Source organism: Oenanthe melanoleuca, chromosome 7 (assembly GCF_029582105.1).
Source record: "Oenanthe melanoleuca isolate GR-GAL-2019-014 chromosome 7, OMel1.0, whole genome shotgun sequence".
NCBI lineage: Eukaryota > Metazoa > Chordata > Aves > Passeriformes > Muscicapidae > Oenanthe > Oenanthe melanoleuca.
In genome coordinates this window covers 12,125,900-12,147,872 of record NC_079341.1, presented here as the reverse complement: position 1 = coordinate 12,147,872, position 21,973 = coordinate 12,125,900, and the positions used below count along the sequence as shown (strand labels likewise).

The window sequence follows — 21,973 nt, the reverse complement described above, 5'->3', positions numbered from 1 at the left end:
TTGTTTTTGCAGATGATGTCCCTACCTTACTGTTTCTCAGTCAGAGCATGTCAGAAAAAAGTTAGGATGAATATGTCTGCCTGAAATTCCTTCACTGTCAGCTGAACTGAATAACAAAAAAAATCTAAGACCTTGTGATTTTGTCCCTTTCATCTTACAGGGGTCTGTGAGCTAAACTACTGCTTCTTAGCACAGAAAACAATTAAGTCTTTACATATTGACATGAAAGAATAATTCATGGTAGTTCAGGAATATCTTTTTGTAAGAATTTGTGTTCTAAATCTGTTCAATGCTGCTTCAGACCAAACCAACATTTGCCAGCTGCTACCGTTTCCAACCAAGTTTAATTCAGATGCATGCTCTAGAAGGAGATTTAAAGCCTCATCAGATGCTGATGGATAACTTCCCATAATCAACAACTAGGTTCCTTGGACTGTATGTGTGTCTCTTGGCACTGGCATATTGCAAAAACTACTAAAATTCTATCTCACAGTATATTTATTTATGTTATGATATAAGTATGTCCATTTTCCAATTACCTCATCACTATTTGTTCTCTGGGGTCCTCCCTCCTCCCTCAGTAAGTTTCTTTTCTTTAATTTTCACACTCTTTAAACTTCCTTTGCTGGAGACAAACCACTTCTTAGCTTCCAATAGCATGCCATTATTTCTTGCTGTAAATTCTTGAGTGTTTGCAGTACGTGTAATTCAGGTCTCCTTTGACCAAAACTAGCAGAAAGAATAAGGAATGTTCATTAATCTCACTACCACAGTGTAAGCTCTTTTAAGAAGATGGCTGAGGTGCTACCAACAGAAAATAAGATTTCTAGCCTTTTAATTAGTCAGGCAGTCCCTTTATCTTGACAATTATAACTCATTCTGAAAAATACAATACGAGAAAAATCTATGTAGAAAATCTTTGTGGAGTTCTGCTATGCAGCTTTTCTTAAGCCATATGCTTTCCATTAGCCTTTTCAATCACATCATCCTAAACACTGTTTGATTATATATGAAAAGAAGCTTCATAATATAAAATTTACCTAACTTTTCTCTCAGAGCTACCAAAAATATTTTGTTTTCACCCCAGTGAGATTTATTTTCTTTGTAATCACAGAAAAAATCCCGTACAAACTAGGACTATTTTCTTTCTTGAAAAGCTGGTATCATTTCAGTGACATAACTAAAATCCTTAAAAGTATGCAATTTTCTAGAACCATAACTAGTTTTGAGCATATACAAACATACTTATTTACTATTTTTATGCACCTCCTGCCAAAGAGTTATGGAAAATAACTGATAGTATATTTTTTTCCTCTCTGAAGCAGTACTTTATAATTTCCATTTTCCAGGTCTTTAAAATCCTTCTGTACATTACAGGAAAAAAAGTTTTCCTTGTTGCTAGCATCCAAGGAAGTAACTTGACCATGGGATATCAACAGCTAAAGAGAGAAATGGGCAATTGTTTGCACTGCTCAGGAAGTCACAGTATGGGAGCGGGAAACCACCAACAGAAAAGGAACATAGCTCTCCAAAATGCTCCTGGTGAAGTCACTGAATGCAGAAATTTGTCATGTTGTGTTATTATAGGCAACATCTGACACACTTTAAATAATCTCTTATAAGAGACATGGCATCAATTACCTTAAGTAGTTTAACAAAGTAAGGTGAATGGTAGTTTCCATCATTTGCAAGCTGGTGAAATTACTTGGTTGATGAGGTCAGAAAAGGACCTGCAAACATGCTCAGCTGTAGAGAAGAACTCCTGGCGCAATGCAGTTTGTTGGGCTGAAAAATAGAACAGATTTTAAGTCCTTCCAAGATTTTGAATGCTGCCAGAGCACTAGAAAACTCTTTACAAATCTCTAAGATAACTTTGTAGAAACACCAGCTTTTTCTGACATATTCCTTATTACATCCTCATTATCAAAAGTGAGGCATCCTGAGTCTTGAACAAAGCTCTGCTATGTAAGACCATTGATTACAAAGGGATTTTGTCCTGCTGGAAGTCTCCTAAGACTAGAGTTATAGTTACAGTGTCACAGAAGTGGCAAGAGCAAAAACCTTTTGTGCCCTCACCAGTTTGTTTGCTTCTTAATTGAATGCCAAGACTGATTACATCTTAAAATAATTGACTCATCCAGTTCCAAATAAGTTCAACATTAGGGTCTATATTTGGAATATGCTTTACCTTACAATAACAGAGTAATACTGCAAAGGCTAAAGCAAGTTTCTGAATTTCCTCTGAGAGTTACATGATTATGAACAATATTATGGAGTAAATGGGATGAAGGTAAGGAGACAGTGCAAAGGTGACTGGAGAATTTATACCTGGTTGGGTTTGGAGACACAGTGTATCCTTCAGTTTCATCATAAGCAGTTCCAATTCTTCTCTGACTTTCTTCTCATCAGGTGGTATCTGCATTGCAATGGGAATAAAAACTGTATTCCCCATTCCACCGAGAGAGTTTTCTGTCAGTTTAGGTGGATATGTTTGTTTCTCTTTTGCTTTTTTATGCTTTCCCATAAAGTGTTTGTCACTCTGCAGAGACCCTGACTCCAGTGGGTTATGTAAGTACATAAAGTCCACCTCAGTGGAAGTTTCAGGGGTCTGTAAAAGCATTCCATTTACAGAGTTTGGGGGATTCAAAGATTTCCATTCTGCACATGTTCTGGAAGTAGGCCTTATTGGGGAAGGATTTAATTCACTCTGCATTCTCCTCTCCAGCAGAACATGTGGATTTCTTGGCATGGTATTATGACACTGTGCGAAAGGATGCTCTGATGACTGCAACATGGTCTACAAAACACAGAAAATATATTGTAAAATAACTGATATTTCAAGTTTGCCAGTAGTACTAAAACAGCATTGCAGAAAATGCTACAAAAATTCTGTAGGGGGAAAATATGTAAGCATTTTCTGTGAAATAAGGGCCTTTTAAGAATCTCAGAAATAACTGTAATGATAAGAAACACTACAATTGAAAATAAATAAAATATTTTCTATAAGATGTCTATATTACATCCCTGTAAAAGACAGCAATTAGGAATTACATTTTATTTATTCAATGCCAGAACTTTTTCTCTTCTCTGAAGAACCGACTGCAATGAAGTATCTAACACTTCTTTTGGAAACTCTTATTGGAATGTTCATTGTTTTCATTGCAGTATTATTTCAATGTGCTAACATGGATATCTGTGCTAGATGCACAGAATGGCAAGAAAATCCCTACTGCAAAGACCTTATCTGCTTTCTCTGAAGAGAAGAACAGAAGACAACTGAAAATACAAGTGGAAGGTGCATGAAATGGTATTAAGAGTGCTGGTCTACAGGAAAAGCAGTTGTTAGTGTTCAGTAATGGCACATAGCTATGACAATTCTTGATCTATATATCACTATACCTTGACTTCTTCCTTCATGTGCTGCAGCGTCATTTGCAGGTTTTCATGGCTTACTCTCAGTCTTTGGAGTTTTGACTCTATTTTGCAGCTTTTTTCTTCCTGGCAGTTATGAAGAAATTGCATTTTGTCTTTCCATTTGTTGAACTGTTTCTTCAAGTACCTACCAGAGATACAGGAGGGTGGGATTTTTGCTAGACCAGACATGCACAAATACATGTGGTCGTGGAAACAAGCAAACACTTTAGCACAAATTTTATCCTCTTTACTAGTTCAGGAAATTTTTGTCAGCTTTGGGATTAGAGCCCAATAATTCAGGAGCTGGACTGTATCTATATAATTAGCACAAACATGAGTATTCCAGATGAAGAAATATGAGAGCTGAGTACAACAGTGGCCAGGAGTGAACCTTGCATCTTGGGGTTTCACCTTTCCCACAAAGGTGACTACAGCAGGAGAGACAGTAGCAGTCATTCTGTATAGAAGCAAACTACTTATAGCAACTTCCTGACCTGTAAAAGATTCCCATTACTTGCCTGGGCAACAATGAAGTAAAAGCAGCTTTTACCCATTTGATAGCATTTCTTCTTGCTTGTGGTATTCTCTGCAGTTTCTTTAATGATACCAATAGCTTCTGCACAGGCTTATTCAATAGCTTCTTCACTTGGCCTTGAAAAAACACTCTGACTTTTGCAATCAGAAGTGCCACCTCCCATGCACATCAGAGATTTAGAAATTACCTACTCAGAGCACAGTATGACAGAAATACTACCCATAATTCTGTTCTAGTTGTGATTTCTCTAAGAAGTCAGGATAGAAATTGTTTTGCTTTCTTCACAGCTGAGGTGCAGACAGTTCATATCACAGATCTGAAATAGTTCTCTGCCTTGCTTTGTTACATGCAGAATTTCACCTGATTCAATTTCTTTTGGTTATGCTTTGGCCTAGAGACAACAGCCCCATCAGTTTCACTTGAATCACGCAAGATTTGTCTGAATGGGACAGCAAGTCAGACCATTTAAAATTAAAATTAATACTACAGTAGTCCCTTATAACAACATTTGAGGGCTCTTCACTGTAAAATGCTGTCCTCCCTCAACTAACTCAGAGCCCAGTTCTGTGAACAGACAGGTGAATGCTGGAAGTCGGTCCACAAAGAAGAATAAAGAGCTTCCCATGAGTAATGTGATTAATTCACCCAGTTCTATGATAAGCTCTGGGTCAGAGCAGCGTTATAGGAGCAGGTATCTCAACGATTGCTAATCTAAAAGAAAGCTGAAGATCTTTGCCATATCTCTTTATTTTCCCAAGTGAGAACAGCCTTATAATGAAACTGCAATTGTTTATCTCTAATCTTGGAATGCACCTGTGTGAACTTGGAGCAGCAATTGTACTTGGAACGAAACAGAACATGAACAGAGGAAACTGAATACACTGAAGGAAATGAAGAGAGTAGATTCAGGATTGAATTATACACTTCACTGTAATTCCATCACTTTCAGTGGTCATAGGCATGGTTATATAGACAGCACATTTATATACAACTACAAAAATGAAGGAGGGGAAGGCAAAAATGCAAGGAAAAGGTCAGCATCAGTGCTCACACACCAACTTCCCCCCTGCCATGTCATCCAACCAAACAAGCCTCCTAAGAGATTTTTAATTTAGGAATTAATATTTTACAGTGTTGAAGATTTGGCTATCAGAAGGAACTTCTGTGATAAACTGTAATACCAATAGTTACTGTATTCAGCCTATTAATCTCTATTTGATGTACAGCATATTTTTTAGAAAGAAATTCTACTTTGATTTAAAAGCTTCATGCAAATCATGAAATATGTTTTGATCAAGCCCTATTCAGAGAAAAACTTGAAAAAGTGTACTATTCTTACATTTTTATGTGGATGAACATCTTTTTGCCTAAAAATTACTTTTAGAAATATAAACTAGCAATTGCAGAAATGCTGATGAAAGCAAATTGAAATGTTTTGCTTTGCCACTGTTTTTCCAGTCATCTTAATCTAAAATTTTTGTTACTGAGTTTTCATTGTTCATCCTATTCTGATAAGATTTTTTTAAATCTCAAAATCTCCAATGTATGAAAAAATCATGTCTTCTAGCCCTCCAACTGGAGCAGCACTGCCCACCAGTCATCAGTCAGTGAACTCCTGCATTTACTTACCTGCTGTCACTGTGAATGCTTTTAATGGATTCGTGCATTTTTAACACATCTGCTTCAAAAGAGGCTATTGCCTAAAACAAAAAGAGGTATCTGTTCATAACCTTATCAGCAATAGCATTTCATTTTTATGTGCAAGTTTTATTATAGGAGGGCATGGCAAATTTTGGATTTGGTCTGTTTTAACAGATTTACTAGTTAACGTTTTAAATTTAATGTATTACAATCCACTGATGCATTAAAGTATTTCTAATTGCTGGGAAATTTATTCTATAGAAAGAACACTTTTTTCTGTGACAAATTTAAATGTATGAGAATTTGTTTGAAATTAGAACAAAATTGATATTCTCAAGAATTTCTGCAAAATGGAATATTCTGATTTGGGAATAATCTCTCTGAAGTCTCACAACCGTTTTGAGGTAAGGAGATGGAGACAGAGACTGTATATAGAAGAGATAAGAGAAACTCCTGGTCTTTAGATGGAAGTAGCATGCTCTGGACTATGCCCAGAAGTTAGGGAGACAAACACTTTCCAGCTAAGATACTTCTGAGGCATGATATAAGTTGGGCAGGAATCAGGGCTGCCAGGAAATCAAGACAAAGAATCCTGGGCGAATCCTGGATCGCCCAGAACTTTCATATTCGTGGATTCTATTGAAAGCAATCATTGGACTTAGTGTCCACATCTTTTCAATCAAAGTGGAAATAATCTGCATTATAAAGTCTTAGAAATCAGTATAAAACTGCTCAAAAGGAATTCTCAGCCCAGAGAGAAAATAAACAAGAGAGCAATGCACCTGACAGAATCCCAGCACAGGGATGCAAGTTTCACCCTGCTGTTTTCTAAAAGACAAATGCCAACCATCAAAATTCTATGTTTAAGCAATGTCTGCCCACAACTCCTGCAGATATCTGCTGGTTGGCACTATACCTTCAGCTGGGCAGCAAAGTTCTAAAAGACAGGTCTTCCAAAGGGCAGCACAGGAGTAGCAGCCAAAGGAGTGATCTGACACACAGAGGCTAGTTCTGTGTTACTGCACCCCCTTGGCTCCTGGCAAGAACAAGATAAGTGGATGACACAAACTGGTTTGAACACAACCCAGTACTCTCTATATTCTGAGTAAGTGAAGAGCTACCAGCCTCTCAAAAAATATAGAAACAAAAAACTGCCACGTCCTTATTTTTAGCTACACTGTCCTTCCCACTCTTCTAGCATTGTTTCTTTGGAGAGAAGCTGGGGATGGATTAATGGAGACCTTTTGTGCATTAGCTATTTTAGTTGGAGTGGACACTGCTCTGAGTTTAACCTAAGAGGGCCCATTCTGTCCTTTTGCTATTTCCATGGGAACAAAAATGGCCTGAGTCTAATAAGAATTCAGACATTCTTCCTTGACATTTGCTTGCAGTAGGAAGACATGATGGCCTTTTTTACTGTCAAAATTGCAAGAGGACTCCAGACTCATCTAGACTTTAGCGTGCTACTCTATGACAACTCAAAAAACCCCAAAGCAAATATTCTAACAGGTGCTTCTGAAGGTCAAGGAAGTCGAGGAGTTACTCACTAATCTTGGGAAGACAGCAAAATCAAACCTCACTAAGTTTTCAGATTTCATATTTTTCACCATAGGTCAGGAATTAACAGAAAGGTGAAGCTGCCCATTACATTTTCATTGGAATTAGAAGACAATTAGATAATTAACTCGCTAGCTTAACTCACAGTTTTAGCACTATGATTGTTTCATGCTTTGCTCACCTGAGCTATTGTCTTGCCTTGCTCTGGTGTCTTCTTGTTATTCTCATTCTTCTCCATTACAGTCCTGTTTTCAGGTATGAGCCTGGGTGATTCTGGGATACAATTGTCCACTGGGAAAGACATATTTTCAGGACCAGGTAGTGATGAAGCACTCAATTCCACAGGAGGACTGCATACCAACAGGGAAGTAAAGAGTAGGGAAAGGACCAGGACTCACATGGTTCTGCTACCCAGGAAGATCCAAATGCAGAAAACTAATGCAGTGTAAATAGACAGACAGATGTGCTATTGACTAAGCAAGAAATAAAGTTTAGCTATGCTTGCAGGCATATTATGGTTGAAAGAATGAAATTTCTGAAAACAAATTCCACTCTCCCAACAGAATCTCAGCAACAAGTTCTTCTTTCCACCCATTTATTTTCAGTGCAATTTGCTGCTATTTTGCTTCCCTTAGCCAAGAGTTAAATATACTAGGAAATTCAACTACAAAAAATAGTAAAGTATCCTGCTGTTCAGACTATCATATGTTAGGAAAAGCCTAGATATTTATCAGCCTCACCTGTAACAGCAACCCCAAATTCTTCTTTGTCTCATTGCTACCCAAGCAGTAGGTAAGCAAAGCCCACCAAATTAAAGAGAAATCTCAATTGCTTCCAGAAAGATTAAATTACATTCAAAATTATTAAATATTGTTTTGTTGTCAAATACAAGAGAGGACATGTTAGCAATGAAAGATATTTTGTTTTTCACCACATTCTAAAAAACAAACACTGAAATAATATTCTCCATGGGGATCACTGTAACTGTCATCAATTGGTCTTATAGTACATAAAATTTTTTTCTAATGGAAAATCTACCAGAGTAGCACAATCCAATTTTATAAACAGATTTTTCTCTTCCTTCACATAAAGATGAAATTAATTATTTTAGAGAGGACTGACCATTTTTTTCCCTATTTCAGCCTCACTGAAGCCTCATCTGGAGAACATGTGTGAGATGCAAGACAGTTGCTAGATCTTTATACAAATAGGAAGGAATCTCACCCTTTGTATGTTTCTTGTAAATATCTCCTATAATCATTCCCTTCTACACCTAAGCATCAACCAAAATCTCAGAGCAAGGAAGGAGAAACTATTGGGAAAAATCTCTACATAACCCCCAATGCTCATCATTAACCACTGTGATCAGTGGAAATACAGTAATGACTTTAAATATCAACCAAAGCACATGAAACATCTGGTCTGAAAGAATAGGAATGGTGAGATCATCTACTTGCTATTGTGAGTAATTCCACCAGCCTGCAATTTAGTGGGACTTGAGTAGAATACCAGTGAATGCACTGAGGGTCGCATGTGGGAAGTATTCACAGCTAATTTCCAATGGATTTGTCATAGAGAAGGTGCTTAAAAACCCATGCAGCTGTAAAGGTAGTAAATATTTGAGACTAAGTATGAGAAATGGAACGAATGAAAGAGACAACATAAGGAAGGGGGGAAGCAAGACACAAGCCAGTTATATTTTATTAGACAACTGATCATTAGGTTGTCAGCATGGTAACCACAGTTAAGCCAAAAACAATGTGCAGCAACTTCTCAGTTATTCTTTCCCTTTTTAACAGAAAAATCATGACATGGTATCTGTCTTAACAATATCCCTTACTCAAAGAACATAATCAAGCAATATTCCACAGCCTGACATTCAGAGATTATAAATTCATCTGAAACTGAAACTCACAAAGTCTTTTTGTGACCAAGGAAGTGCCTCTCCTCCACTGACTCCAGAGCTGTCCTTCTCTGAGCCTCTTTTCTTCTGCAGCGCTCTTGAAACAGGTTGTTCCTGAAGGTGCGGAGAAAGTGCTTTGCATTCACCTTTGCTGACATCTATTGGATTGAGGGATAATAAAGAAGAAAGTGATTTTTCAAACAGGTACTGCCCAGAAACAGACATATTCCAAAGCAAAGGTCTACCATCTGATGAGGCTCATGGCTGCTATGTGAGTCCTAGAAGGGGAGAAGAGGTAGGTAATGTTGCAGGACCACAGGCAAAAGCAGCTCCAATACTTTTAGGCATCAAAAGACTGGATCAAAGTCAGGCAGCCTGGAAATGCCTAACACAGGATTTTGGTAGTTACAATGATTAAGCTCACAGCCACAACAATAATTCTGCCGACCAGTATCTGAGGCAGAAATACTTTTATACTTGTATAAATAATTTGTAGATACAGTATTTCACGGCTCACATCCTCCTCTTCCAGAATACAGTAAAATACACATCCAATTATCACAGGAGTGTCAGGCTCATGTACAACAACTAAGTTCAGTAGCTGTATTATTGGAGGACACAAACCAATTCTGCCTCAGGTGAGTGCTGCAGAATGTGGGGTGAGCCCTGACAGACTGAACAGGAAAACAAAGAAAACACACCACATGCCTCCTAGTGCTTCACAACATGGTAATAACATTACCACAAGGTGTCAGCATGCTAAGGAAAAACTCTGCTGATATTTCAAACCCTACTCACCAGCTCAACCCCTGATAAAACAGTGTGAAAACTTACCCAGGCAAGGACAGCATCTGCTAAGAGTGGAAGGTGTGGGGATAGCAACTTACTGCTGATTATTTTATGTCCCACACATCAGATAAAAAAAGGTATCTGTCATAGTGAGTAGCTTATCTTCTAAATTTTGGTAGAGATTTTGGCCTGTATTGTAATATCTGGCCTATAAAGTAATATTTACAGGGTTTGTATTAGAGTCGGGCTTCATAAAGGAAACCTAAGTTCAGTGTTTCAATTGCAATTCTGCAGCAACAATGCGGCTGCAATCCAGGCTGCAACATCTCCTGCCTTTCTTTATCTCTCTCACACTTCCTTCTGGTGTTTCCACAAACACACATTCCTATTCACTCTCCATTCACTAATTTTAATGTCTCTATTTAGAAATATCTTCATGAGAAGATCAGTCAACATTTGATTTTCCTACTTTCTCACAGCTGGAGTATAAGCAAGAATATTTGGAGGACTGAACTGTTATTTTTAATGCAGATTTTGAGCATGAGATATAATTTCTCACAATGGTAGCAACAGGGTTTTGTTTTCCGGATGAGAGCAATGAAGTGGCAGGAGTTTAATGCTACCCCAGTCAAAGGGTACAAGAGCAGTCTAACAGTCTTTAGTTTTAGTGCAGACACTGGCTACCCGGGTATCTTTCACATTAACTGCAGAGGACTGGGAAGGAGACAAGGAAGTACAGCTTTCTAGAGAAGCCTTCTTTAAGTCCTTTTCAGCTTATTTACTGGAACCGATTGATACTGTTATACAGATCCACAAAAAACCCATCTGCTGCTGTGTGCAAGATCTGGAATCTCCTGCTCAAAGGAGCTTGTCTTCCAAACCCAAATTCCTGGTGTTATACTTTGCCACTAGCACAAGTCACTCCAGTAACAGAGTCCAGCTACGTGACCTTACTTGGGCACACGCTGTCTCTTGGTGCTGTACCCCTAACTGACTGTGACAAATGAGTCAGAAAGGTTTACACTAAGGTGGATAAACTGAAGACATTCAGAAAAGAGAGCAAAAGAAAGACATTTCATGCAGGAGTTTGTATAACTTTAGAATTAATTAATTTCTGGATGAGTCTGCATTGGGATTGGGATGAAGGAACATTGGGACAGTGAGGGGACTTTTCATAGGTTTGAGGATTATCTGTTAACAGGAAACTTGCCAGAAAACTCCTTAAGAAGACTTGCACTGGGATATTTCATAACTGTATTCCGTTACTTCAGAACAAAACACTTCTTCTAAAGTCAGAAGCCTGCTTTTGTCCTTTTCCTGTCTCCATGTTCCCAGACTAATAATGCTAATATGTTATGGCTGTTATAGCTAATACAGACATAACTTGTGTAGTAGTTGAAGAATCTACTGCCTACTTGCCTACATGAAGAACCTCAACAGGGAAATGAATCAGTACAATAGGACTCTACCTGCACACAGTGTTCCACAACAGGATGTGATTTCTTATGTGGTTTGCAGAGACGGCCAGTGAAAAAGCAGGCTTGGCAAAGGTCAAAATTGAGACACTTTAAACAGCGATACCTGTGAGGGAAAACAAAAGGGTTTATTTACCTCCCCACAAGTAAGATTTGGTGTAAGTAAGCTTGATTACTGGAAATCCAGATCGCTGGGCTCTGAAATGCAAAGAAACATCTTTGTTAAAATAACGACTTTCCTCACCATTTTCTGAATTCAAATTATTTTGTCCAAATGATTATGGACTTTTCTCTGAACCCACCAGTGGTTTTGATCTTATTTACTTGCTGCACTGAAATGCAGTCCATGGAAGAAACCATTGTTCTAGCACCATTTCCCATTTTTCAGAATGCAGTTACAACTCCATATGCTTCTTATGCACCAGCTTACCTCTATTTGCTGCTCCCACAGAACTGTAATATTGACATAGGATTTGTAAACAAAAAACTAATAATGCAAGAAACTAAACCTGCAAGCTTACAATTAGTGAGAATACAGTAACAGTAAAATGCTTTTCTGAGCATTCTGGTCAGAAGGTAATGGGTAGTGCTTTTTTTTATAGTCCTATGCCATTTTATACCATTACTTAGATGACCAAGATGCTAAGATGGATAATTAATGAGCCAGTTGATAAAATTGGTTACAGGAAAAATAACTAAGAAATGAGATACACAGGTGTAATTTGCTTTACCTTTGGACTGCCAATTTACCTTGGGCAAGTTTTCATAGTCATGTCTGTGCTAGTGAACTAAAAAGAAGTAGGATGAAGGCTTGACCATCAGACTGCAGTTCTCTCTATCCCTCTTTTTCCCTGGTTAAATTAGATGACGTCCAAAGTTTGTTACTTAGTACATCAGTTACAGCCTGGTATGCAAAGGTATGCAAACAATGGTAAGAGCTAATTATGTGTATGTTAAAGACCAATGACACACCTGATGCCTGTAATGGGGAAAACTTTGCAGACTCTGCATCTAGCTTGGTGAGAAATCATTTCTGTAGCTGATAATCTGTAACATGTAGGGAGCCACAGGAGAACAGCAGGCTCTGATCTCAGCCAAGACAGGAATTTTTCTTCTACAATGGCTGCATTCAGAACCTAGAAAAAACACATGTTTTAAGTTCATAAATTCAATTGAAAAAAAACTGGTGGTTCTTTTACAACCTCTAATAAAAGCTCTGATACTGGATTTTGCTAGCATAAATTTTCCATTCGTATAAAATGTTAGTGGGTTCCAAAGGTCTTTGAATAAATGCAGGAGTTCTCAATAGTATCTTATTGAGCATCTTTTCTTTTGATACAAATCCTCCCATACTGTGAGACTGATGATCAGCCCTGGTTCTTAAAAGTAGATAATTGGTGATGTTATGTGGTGATACACTTGAAGTTTTAATCAATCAGCAACATTCAGAATAATTTCCCAGGACATCAGAATTTCACTCACCCCATGGAAACAGTCATGAATTGCAATTTCCACACAAGACAGAGTGCAGCCTTCTCCCACAATGGCTGGGATCTACATCAAAAAGAAAGGCTCAGAAACACCTCAATAAAAAACAGATGTTCCCATCATGCTCTGCTGTGATGGTGACAGCACACAGATGGTGAAGTATCTATAGCAATGCCATTTTACACACTGTTCTGAAGAAAACCCTTTCATATTCATACCATCACTATGCAGTTTCACAGTTTAGGGTGTGTCAGAATGATTTGTTTCCAAGTCACTTACTGTAATTGATCGACATACTATGTTTCTGCACTATAGTACTGAAGGGCACTGAGTTTAAATCTCAGAGGTCATTTTCAGATCCCATTTTCAGCACCAGTTCAGCTGGAAATACCTGCGTGCTAAGGCAGCTTGCAGCAACTGCAAGCTATTCTAGCAAGTACAGATATCTGAAGTTTGGAGTTGCTTTAGGAATAGTTATATCCAACTGTTTCCAGGACCTGTAAGCTCAGGCAACATGAATGCGTGAAGGCATTCACTAATACAAGTGATTATTTTGAGAAAAGGGACAGAATTTGATTCTTTTACCTACTTTGTATGATAACTCCCTATGTCCACAGTGTCCTATTAACTTCAGTTCATTAAGGTAATCAAACATAACAGGTATCAATCATGAGGAAAAAACCTCTGAGGTTAGTACACTCCTACAAAATCTCTTTTGTAATAGCACTGCAGTGGCATTACCTGATTTAAGTCTGTTAGCAGGCTTCTTAGGGCACTACGGGTAATCAAGGTCTCCTTCCCATCAGGGACAGCATAAAACTTGAAGAAAGCTGAAAAGGAGGAAAGAAAACCTGAAATCCTGGCAGAGTCTGAACTGTCTTCAAGCTATCTTCAAACTGCTATGGTAATTGCAGTCTAACAAATAAACCCCTCAAGGAAGATTCATTCTATTATGTACTTAACAGGCTCTCAGTGACTGCTGTGACCATACTTCTCCCTAAAGTGAGGGAAAGAGAAGGAAAGCAAGGAAGAAAGCAATGAACTCATAACATTAGGAAAACTGTTTAAATATGTTTATACAAGAATTTCTCTATTTAAATTGTGAATTACTAATTTAAAACCATGGGGTTTCTGTTCTTTTCTGCTAGGCCAACAGAAGCCCTACTTAAACTTCACTATGACCTCTTCTGAGACTCTTTAATGCAAAGATGGCTACAGATATCGATTGAAAAGCATTATTCTGCATTAGCCTTTATCTACAACTAAGCAGTCAACATAATTTACTTTTTTCATGGCAGAGCTGAATTTTCTTTTAAATTAAAAAAGGTACAATAGAATTATTCCTCAATGTTCAGTATTTCAGGCAGTGTATAAAATCATACATTTCCCACCTCTGTATTTAGCCAGCAGAGTGTCTCCTGAAAGGGAAATTAAGGCAGCTGCAGCAGATCTAGTTTTGACATACCCTGTTCCAGATCTAGGAAAATTAAATAAGTTACAATACATTCACTGAGAATATAAAGACAAATTTCTAAAAAATAGAATACCACTATGTAGGAAGAAAACTTCAAAACAAGTATCCTTTTATAGATATAAATATGACTCTATGGTCCTTCACAATGGATCTACATTTATTCTTCTTCTCACCTGTCATACATGGCAACCAGCAGGCTCAATGTGAATTCAGCAGCTCTTGGATCTACCTGGCCTGGTTTTTCTAATCTTGCCCTTTGGAACAGTTTCATCAGCATTCTAAAGATTTGCTGCATGTTCAGAGAAATCTGCTCCTCCCTCTGGCTTTGTTCACTTGATAGGATGTGCTGAATCAGAGAAACGTCAATCAAATCCACTGTGGGAAAATTAAGGAAGAAATTAATGAGGATCCTTGCCTTTTCATGAATTGAAGTATGACTTTTTTTTTTAATCAGAAATGCCTAGCTAAGACAATTCTCTAAAATGAAGCCTAAAACAATACACCACATAAAAAGAAAAACAGTACCTGTGTGAATTGGTACTTCCACATTGGCACAGATCATGAAGCAGATAAACCATATCAGAGCTGATGCCAAACTAAATTCATCGAAGAGCATCTCCAAATGAAAGAAATATGTCCAAGGCCAACAAACTAGTCAGCTTCTCTGTGCTACCCTGAAGACCTCACTCACAATATTGTGCATTTTCAGCAACAGTTTCAAATGGAAAATTCAAGATTTCCATGAAATTTAGCTCAATATGGAATTTATATCCAGTAATTTCAAAGTGAGCTAGGTGACCACGTCTTTGCACAATTCTCTGCTTGCATTAATTTCTCCCTCACTTCAAAGACAGGGAGAATGAATACTAACCAGGAGTTTTCTGGTCTATCATATTTCATTTTGCTCTCATTAATTCTTATAGTCCAGTCAATGCATTTTCAATAAGCCATGATTATTTCCAATAAATCAGCTCCTAAGAAACATATTAGAATTTGACTTTTCATGAGCATAATAATAAAGATTAATAATTGTCAGTGATGTCTACATAGCAGTGTTGCAGATTGTAAAAATACTTTGATTCTCTCATAATTTTAGAATTTCACTAATGTGTTTACATTGATATTCAAAAGAACAAAATCAATTTGTTTATGAAGCACTACTTAGATTTTAAGTGTTCATAATCCATTCTGAAACTCTAAGGTGGAAAATGAGGGAGCAAAGTAGCATAATAACTCAGGGTGACAGCAATGCAAATTTTATACAGATTCTCCTCCCTGTAAAAGTACAGGATTCTCTTTGGCTACTAACACTGGCAAAGACTTTGTACTGAGCGTAGTTTTAGGGCTGTTCTGTATACGGAGCTCTGAACATCATTGAAGGCCTCTGTGAAAGAAAACAAACACATATTACAATAGAGTGGTTCATTCAAAACTAACTAAAAATCAAAACAGCCAAATTTGGAGTTTCAAGTTGATTGACACTCTGAAGGAAAATTTGGGGGGGAAAAACCAAAACAAAAAGAAAATATTTTCTTCAAATAACTTTTTGGGGTGAACAGTCTTCTTGTAAGCAGTGACATGAACTCTTGTAAAAACAGAATTTAACACAGAGAGCACATCTGCTTCTTTGGGAATCAAGTTTGTTCATAGATCAGAACAAGGGCTATGAAGGTTATGCACTGTACATACCTTTAGCAAGATCATAATGAAATAATATTTCTTCAGGCAAATAGGTTTTTTTTGATCAGAGATGCTCTTCTACAAGGAACAGTTTGTCAGTTTGCACAGCAAACTGTTTTGGATGCATATTGTTTCAAGCACTAAACAAATCTTCTGTCAAGATCAACATGTGGGATTCTTGCAGAAGAAGACAGGGCAAATTACTTTTGACATCCCTGTTTAGCAAACCCACTCAATCTGCTTGACTAAATCCCATACCCTTACATGATTTCAGTTCATTTATTTCATATCACTAAAGGATGTTTTTCTGAGTGGAAAGTAAGAGATACTGACCATGACCTATACTTGATAGTTTACACCCATACCTAAGACTTCAAGACCAAAACACAAGGCAGAAACTAGAAAGAGATTTATCAGTTCTCCTTTTGTCCTCTGAGACTCTTTTCTCCCTGTACTTCATAGAGGAAGAGTTACACTAAGTGATAAAGGTTAAATATAAGCAATAAATATGTATAAATGAATAGAAATAACTCACGAAATACTTCACCTGTTCAGTCTGGAAAGGAGCCAGTCTGTGTGCAATGATTTCCAAGAAGTACACTAGATTAATATTAATAGTCAGCAAATTATAGGCTCTGCTGGTTCCCAGATGCTGTCTAAGCTACAGAAAGATGCCAATAACTGCTTTACCATCTGTTTAGTCCTGCTCTTGTCATACTATATTTTGTGATATTATTTGGAGATGTAGTGTAGCATGTCATACAATGTGAAAAATGAATTTTGACTTCCACGCATCATCAGTTCTCTTTCCTCAATAAACTGATCCAAAGCCCTTTTGAAAGCAACAGAATAACTCCCACAGTTTTTCAGTAGGCTATGGATTAAGTTCCAAATGCTTATTTTCAAATACAAATACTAGAAATATACACACGATTCAACTCAAACACCTTCCATGAACAAGATGATTTTCAAAGTGAAGGGTATCTGTTTTAGTAGCCATCTGCTACTTAATTCAAGTCCACCCTTACAGACAAAATGTGGCCTCAAAGTAGGGCATTCTGTGCCTGTCAAGCACAGTTCCAGAATTAACTTGTGAGGACACATAAGTAAAATAGCAAAGCATTTTATAATTATTGATGAGACGCTATTTAGGGACATTAAAATCTTCCATTTCTCATAGGAAGAGAACTTCCCCTCTGGACAGAAAACCAGCATGTAATCATTCTGTTGTGAGTCAAATTTCACCTCACTTTGTTGAGAAGTTGATGAAGGAGCTCCTACACACATAGAAGTTTGCTGATTCCTGACATCTTCAGTTGGTTACCTGCTATTCTGCATTTTGAGGTATTTGCTCCATGGGAGATAAGGGGTCTGCTGAGATTTTGCACTCAAAAAGGGAGCGTATGGCCATCCTTCCTGTCTGTTCCAAAGTATGGAAAAAAACTTAGCATTTATTATGAAGTAGGGAGCATGGCCCTGTATGCCTGACCATTCCATCAGCCAATGAGATAATGGAAGGAAGGTGCCAGGACAGATCTAACAATAAAGGCAGGACATCACACAGAGATTCTCCATGTGACATGATTTCATTAAAATTCAGTAGTTTTTGCTCAAAAAGACACAGAAATGCCTTTTGAGAAAAGTTGGGAAAAAATAAGAAAAATCCTTACCCTGCAAGTCTGGATCCATTTGAAATTTAGCAGATAGCATTAGGCATTCTATAACAAAACAAACCAAAGGGTAAAACCACATATTCAAGACATATCGAAATATTCAAATTAAGCCTTTTAATCTGAACAATTCACTGGATGCATTTCAGAAATTAAAATAATCAGAATTACATTAAACAAAATAGTTTTGGTGCCACGTGCAGAGAAATGCCAGCAAATCGCAAGCTCTTTGCTCAGCATAAAATAGGAGTAATTTGAGAAACTGCAAAATTGTAGCAGGGCAAAACCAGTCCTTAAAACAGTTTTAAGTACAGGAAATGAGATCTTTCATTCTTAAGAGCTCAGTGTTTACATGCAGGATTACTACACAGTCCATAGTGTACAATTTCAGGTCACAGGGGGCATATCTACACCAGATTCTTCCCAAGATTCATTGATTTCAATTACTAAAAAGTATTTTCTAAAATTTTCAAGCAGAAGTAAAGTTTTAGGCTGAGCTGACATTATTTCTTATTGAGCTGATACAGAAGGGTAAAAGGAAGCTTAACTATGAATCTACTTATTTAAACAACTGTGAAAACAAAAATAGTTAAGTCCCTGTTATAATGGAAGCCAAATATCTCCCCTCAGGATTTATTTCACTAATGTTCTAAACTACATTATATTTCCAATCACAGAAATATAAATATGAGTTAACTGTAGTAACTATCTTTCAGCTAACACTGCAGTGGCAAAACACTAGGTAATAATGGATCTAAGTCACAAGATTCCAAAGGCCATCTATATGGCTTATTGTGCAGAACAAAGGAAAAGTTTGCTAAAATAAATAAAAATTAGATAGTTGGAAATCAACTAAAACTTAATAAATTTGGTGTTAAATCTGAACTTAAACAAATGTTCACTTATTTTTTCATTTTTTTCAGTAAGAATCATTGATCATTTGTCATAAACATGATAGAATACTGCCCAACTATAAAGCATAAATAGTCAATAAACAAAAATTATTGAGCCTTAATATGATTAATATTGAGTATTGATATGCTTCTCACCATTTTAATTGGTGAAAGCAGCAACTTTGTGTTTCAGTCCCTAAATTTCAGTCATAACCTAAATTTAAATACTTTAAAAAGTGAGAGACAGATTTGCTTTAATAATCTTTTTCATACAAGACTATAATGCCAGTTTTTACTGTAGTCCTTATTTGAAGGAAATACCATTATGTTTCTTTCCCACTATTCTATTTTCTTTCTTAGTAAGGGTTCTACAAAACTGCAACTCTGCCCAGCATTTACACAGGCTCATAAGTTTGCCTATAGATATATATTCATACGCAATATAAATGTAAATATGACACAACTGTTCCTAAAATAGCTGCAGTAGTAGGAGCCTCTGCATAGCTTGACAGAAAAGTTCATGTACGGAAATCAAGGAAATCAGAAGACACAGAGCAATGAATTAAACATAAGTGTTTGGTGAAAGCTACATGCAGCAATCTAGCAGGTAGGCTTACAAACACACAGCTTGCCTCCTTTATTTTCTCATACCAGAGGTACATAAAACAAAGAAAGTGAATAGGATGGATATAAAAATATCCAGGTTAAACTCACTTAAATTAGAACTCATTAGAATTTGCTCACTCAAGTAAGAACAGATCCACTGACTTACTGAGTTATACAGCATGCATAATCCATGAGTGCTTGATACCCACTGTAAGATGACCAGATCTCTATCCAGTACAGCACGATGTCTAACATTTAAATTACCCAAATGGAAAAACACTCTACAGTCTTGTACTAGGGTATTCATGGTCTCAAAGTCAACCATGTATTTACAAGTTTTACCAAACTGGCCATCATTGTACAGCATTGTATCTATTAACCCTCCCTCCAAAAAGTTATAGAAAGCATTATTAATGTATGTACAGTCCACATTTTCATAGACGAAACAATGTGGGCAGTCCAGATCTTGACTGCAGTAGGAGTGTCTGGGTGAAATGAAGAGAATCTACTTTAATGTTAGCACATGAACACAATATGAAAGCAGAAGTAGTATCTGTTGCCCATGAAATCTGACATAACTTTGCCCATTGATACACCATATTAGCCCATGTGTTATAGTTCAGTCACTTGCGTGCTTTAATAGTGAAAAACACTTAAGAAAACCAAAAAAAAATTAAAATTATGTACAAATGTTCAGGAAATAAATTGCTATAGTTAACAATCCTGGTCCCATTAACATGAACACTCTTATGTGTAGAACAAGGATAACCTTTTTCTTTAACTCTTAGTGGAATGTGAAAGAAAAGTGACACTTGATTAGTTATATGTTCTTTGTTTGCCTTACAGGTTCTCAGAACATGCACTTTAGCAAAAAAATGCATTTTGAAGCAGGCTACATAACTAAAGTACAGAGAAAGACAAGCCACACGAAGTAAGGCAGAAACCTCCCAGTAGATCAATAGACTTGATCACAGACACTTTTCTTCTTTTGAAATCAGACAACATATGATCAACATCTTAAATATGCATAAAAGAACCTACAATTACTTTTGTTTCCTGTGAAGGGTGAAAACATTCTATGTTTTGTTCAAAGGCCAAAATAATTGCCTCCTCTTAAATACAGCAGCTGCGCTTACCTTCCTCTCATTACTTACTAAAGGTCCAGAAGTCAGGTGACACTGCCAGAGAAGTCCAGTAGTTTTACAGCACTTAAAAGTTGACTTCAAGACACAGCTCTAAAGATTTTGCTTTTAAGTTAAAGCTGCTCACAACAAATGCCTAGCAAAGGCCCAGATCAAAGTATCAGGTAATTGTCTAAGCAGTCAAAATAGAGAACACTAATTAATTAGTAATAAATATCCTGAATTATTAAAGATATAACTTCTTTGATCTTTTTTCAAAGCTTTTTCTTTTTTTTTTTTTAATGGTTGGAGTGCAATATTTCTAAATTGAGAGGCCTTTACTAGGCATCTCCCAGCTGCTGAGAAACTGTTGCTATAGAGACTGAAAATGAGGTAGAAGCTGACACAGTAATGCAGAAAGCACAGTGTGCTGTAACAAAGAGTTGGGGCAGCTATATAAAGAAGAAAAATAGTAAGCCCTAGTGGTAATGTCCTAGAACAAGAATTGTTCAGACCAACCACAAAGCTCTTCAGTTAACCCAAATGCTAGGGTTTATGAGGAATCTATATGTAACATTTGTAAGACACATACAATTTAAAGCCCTTTTCCATTAATTTTTCAACAGTTACCATAACATCCAGGGAGTAGGAGTCATCAATACCGTGAATATCCTGTATACATAACGTGACTTAGACACTTGTGAAAAAATGTGTCCCAGAAATTGCTTATTACTAAAAAACCCAAACTTACTCATGACTAAGTCAATTGCTGTTTTACAACTGTAACCAACTTTGAATATGTCACCATATTTTAGCTTTCCTATCATTTTTTTCTTTCTTTTTCTCCTAAACAAAAGCTAGGAAAACAAGCTTTTCCATTCACTTATGCTTCCATGAGGAAAGACCTGAATTTTCCTGCAGACCACTAGACAAATCCAGTTAGGATAACTGAGGATACACGAGGCATCCCAAACAGCTTTTTCTTTCTGCTCCCAGCCTCTGAGGTTTTCAGCTGGTGATTCAGAAGCCTACTTATATATTGCAGGAAAGGTTATTTTCCCTCTCATTAACAGCTGTGTAGTGCTGGTGCTTGAACTGCAGTTTGTTTGAACTACCTCCACAGGCAGAATAAAAGAATCCAAAGAGTAAGATTGCTAAAGCCTATTAATATAGAAAAAGCCTAAATGTAAATACACATTAGAGAAGCTAACTTTTCTATCTTGGAGAAGGAATCACAGAAAAAACAGGTAGTTTGTAGAGACTACTAGTAGCATCCCCACCCACTATTTTCTCCTGAGACATCTGCCTCCAGATGCCCCTCAAAAACTCAGCCAATCTTGTGTACATACACTATTAGAAACTAATTTCCTGGAGACCACTTTCTCATTAAATAAATGGTTCCTAACCCCTCTCTCCAAGACTTTTTACAACACTTTTTTTACAACACTTACCTCTACAATTTCCATGTGAACTCTTTCATGAAGATACTTAACATAATATCCCAGTTCCTCTAAATGTTGCTTCTCCCCAATACACTTTACATAGAACCCCACATTCTTCCAGACCCCTTGAACTTACTGAGCTCCTCTTTCTAAGACCACATCCCTCCTAGTTCTGTCCTAATCAGCCAGTAACTTCTCTTGGTTTCCTCATATAAGAAGTCAACCGCTATTCAGAGCTTGAACTTCCATTTGAACAGAAATAATGAATATATTGCAACTATATGT

The 21,973-nt window shown here is 37.0% G+C and overlaps 1 protein-coding gene across 1 annotated transcript; it reads right to left on the bottom strand.

Annotated features, from left to right (window-relative positions):
- Window positions 1-647: 647 nt before the first annotated feature.
- On the bottom strand, window positions 648-17,673 carry DYTN (dystrotelin). Its single transcript, XM_056496491.1, is given in 16 exon segments — window positions 648-729; window positions 1,642-1,785; window positions 2,329-2,797; window positions 3,400-3,559; window positions 5,579-5,649; window positions 7,329-7,497; window positions 9,063-9,208; window positions 11,309-11,420; window positions 12,287-12,450; window positions 12,797-12,868; window positions 13,544-13,632; window positions 14,194-14,279; window positions 14,450-14,651; window positions 15,586-15,660; window positions 17,627-17,654; window positions 17,656-17,673. Coding segments are annotated over 15 exon segments (1,965 nt in total). The 3' UTR covers window positions 648-729; window positions 1,642-1,681.
- Between the last annotated feature and the right edge of the window lie 4,300 nt (window positions 17,674-21,973).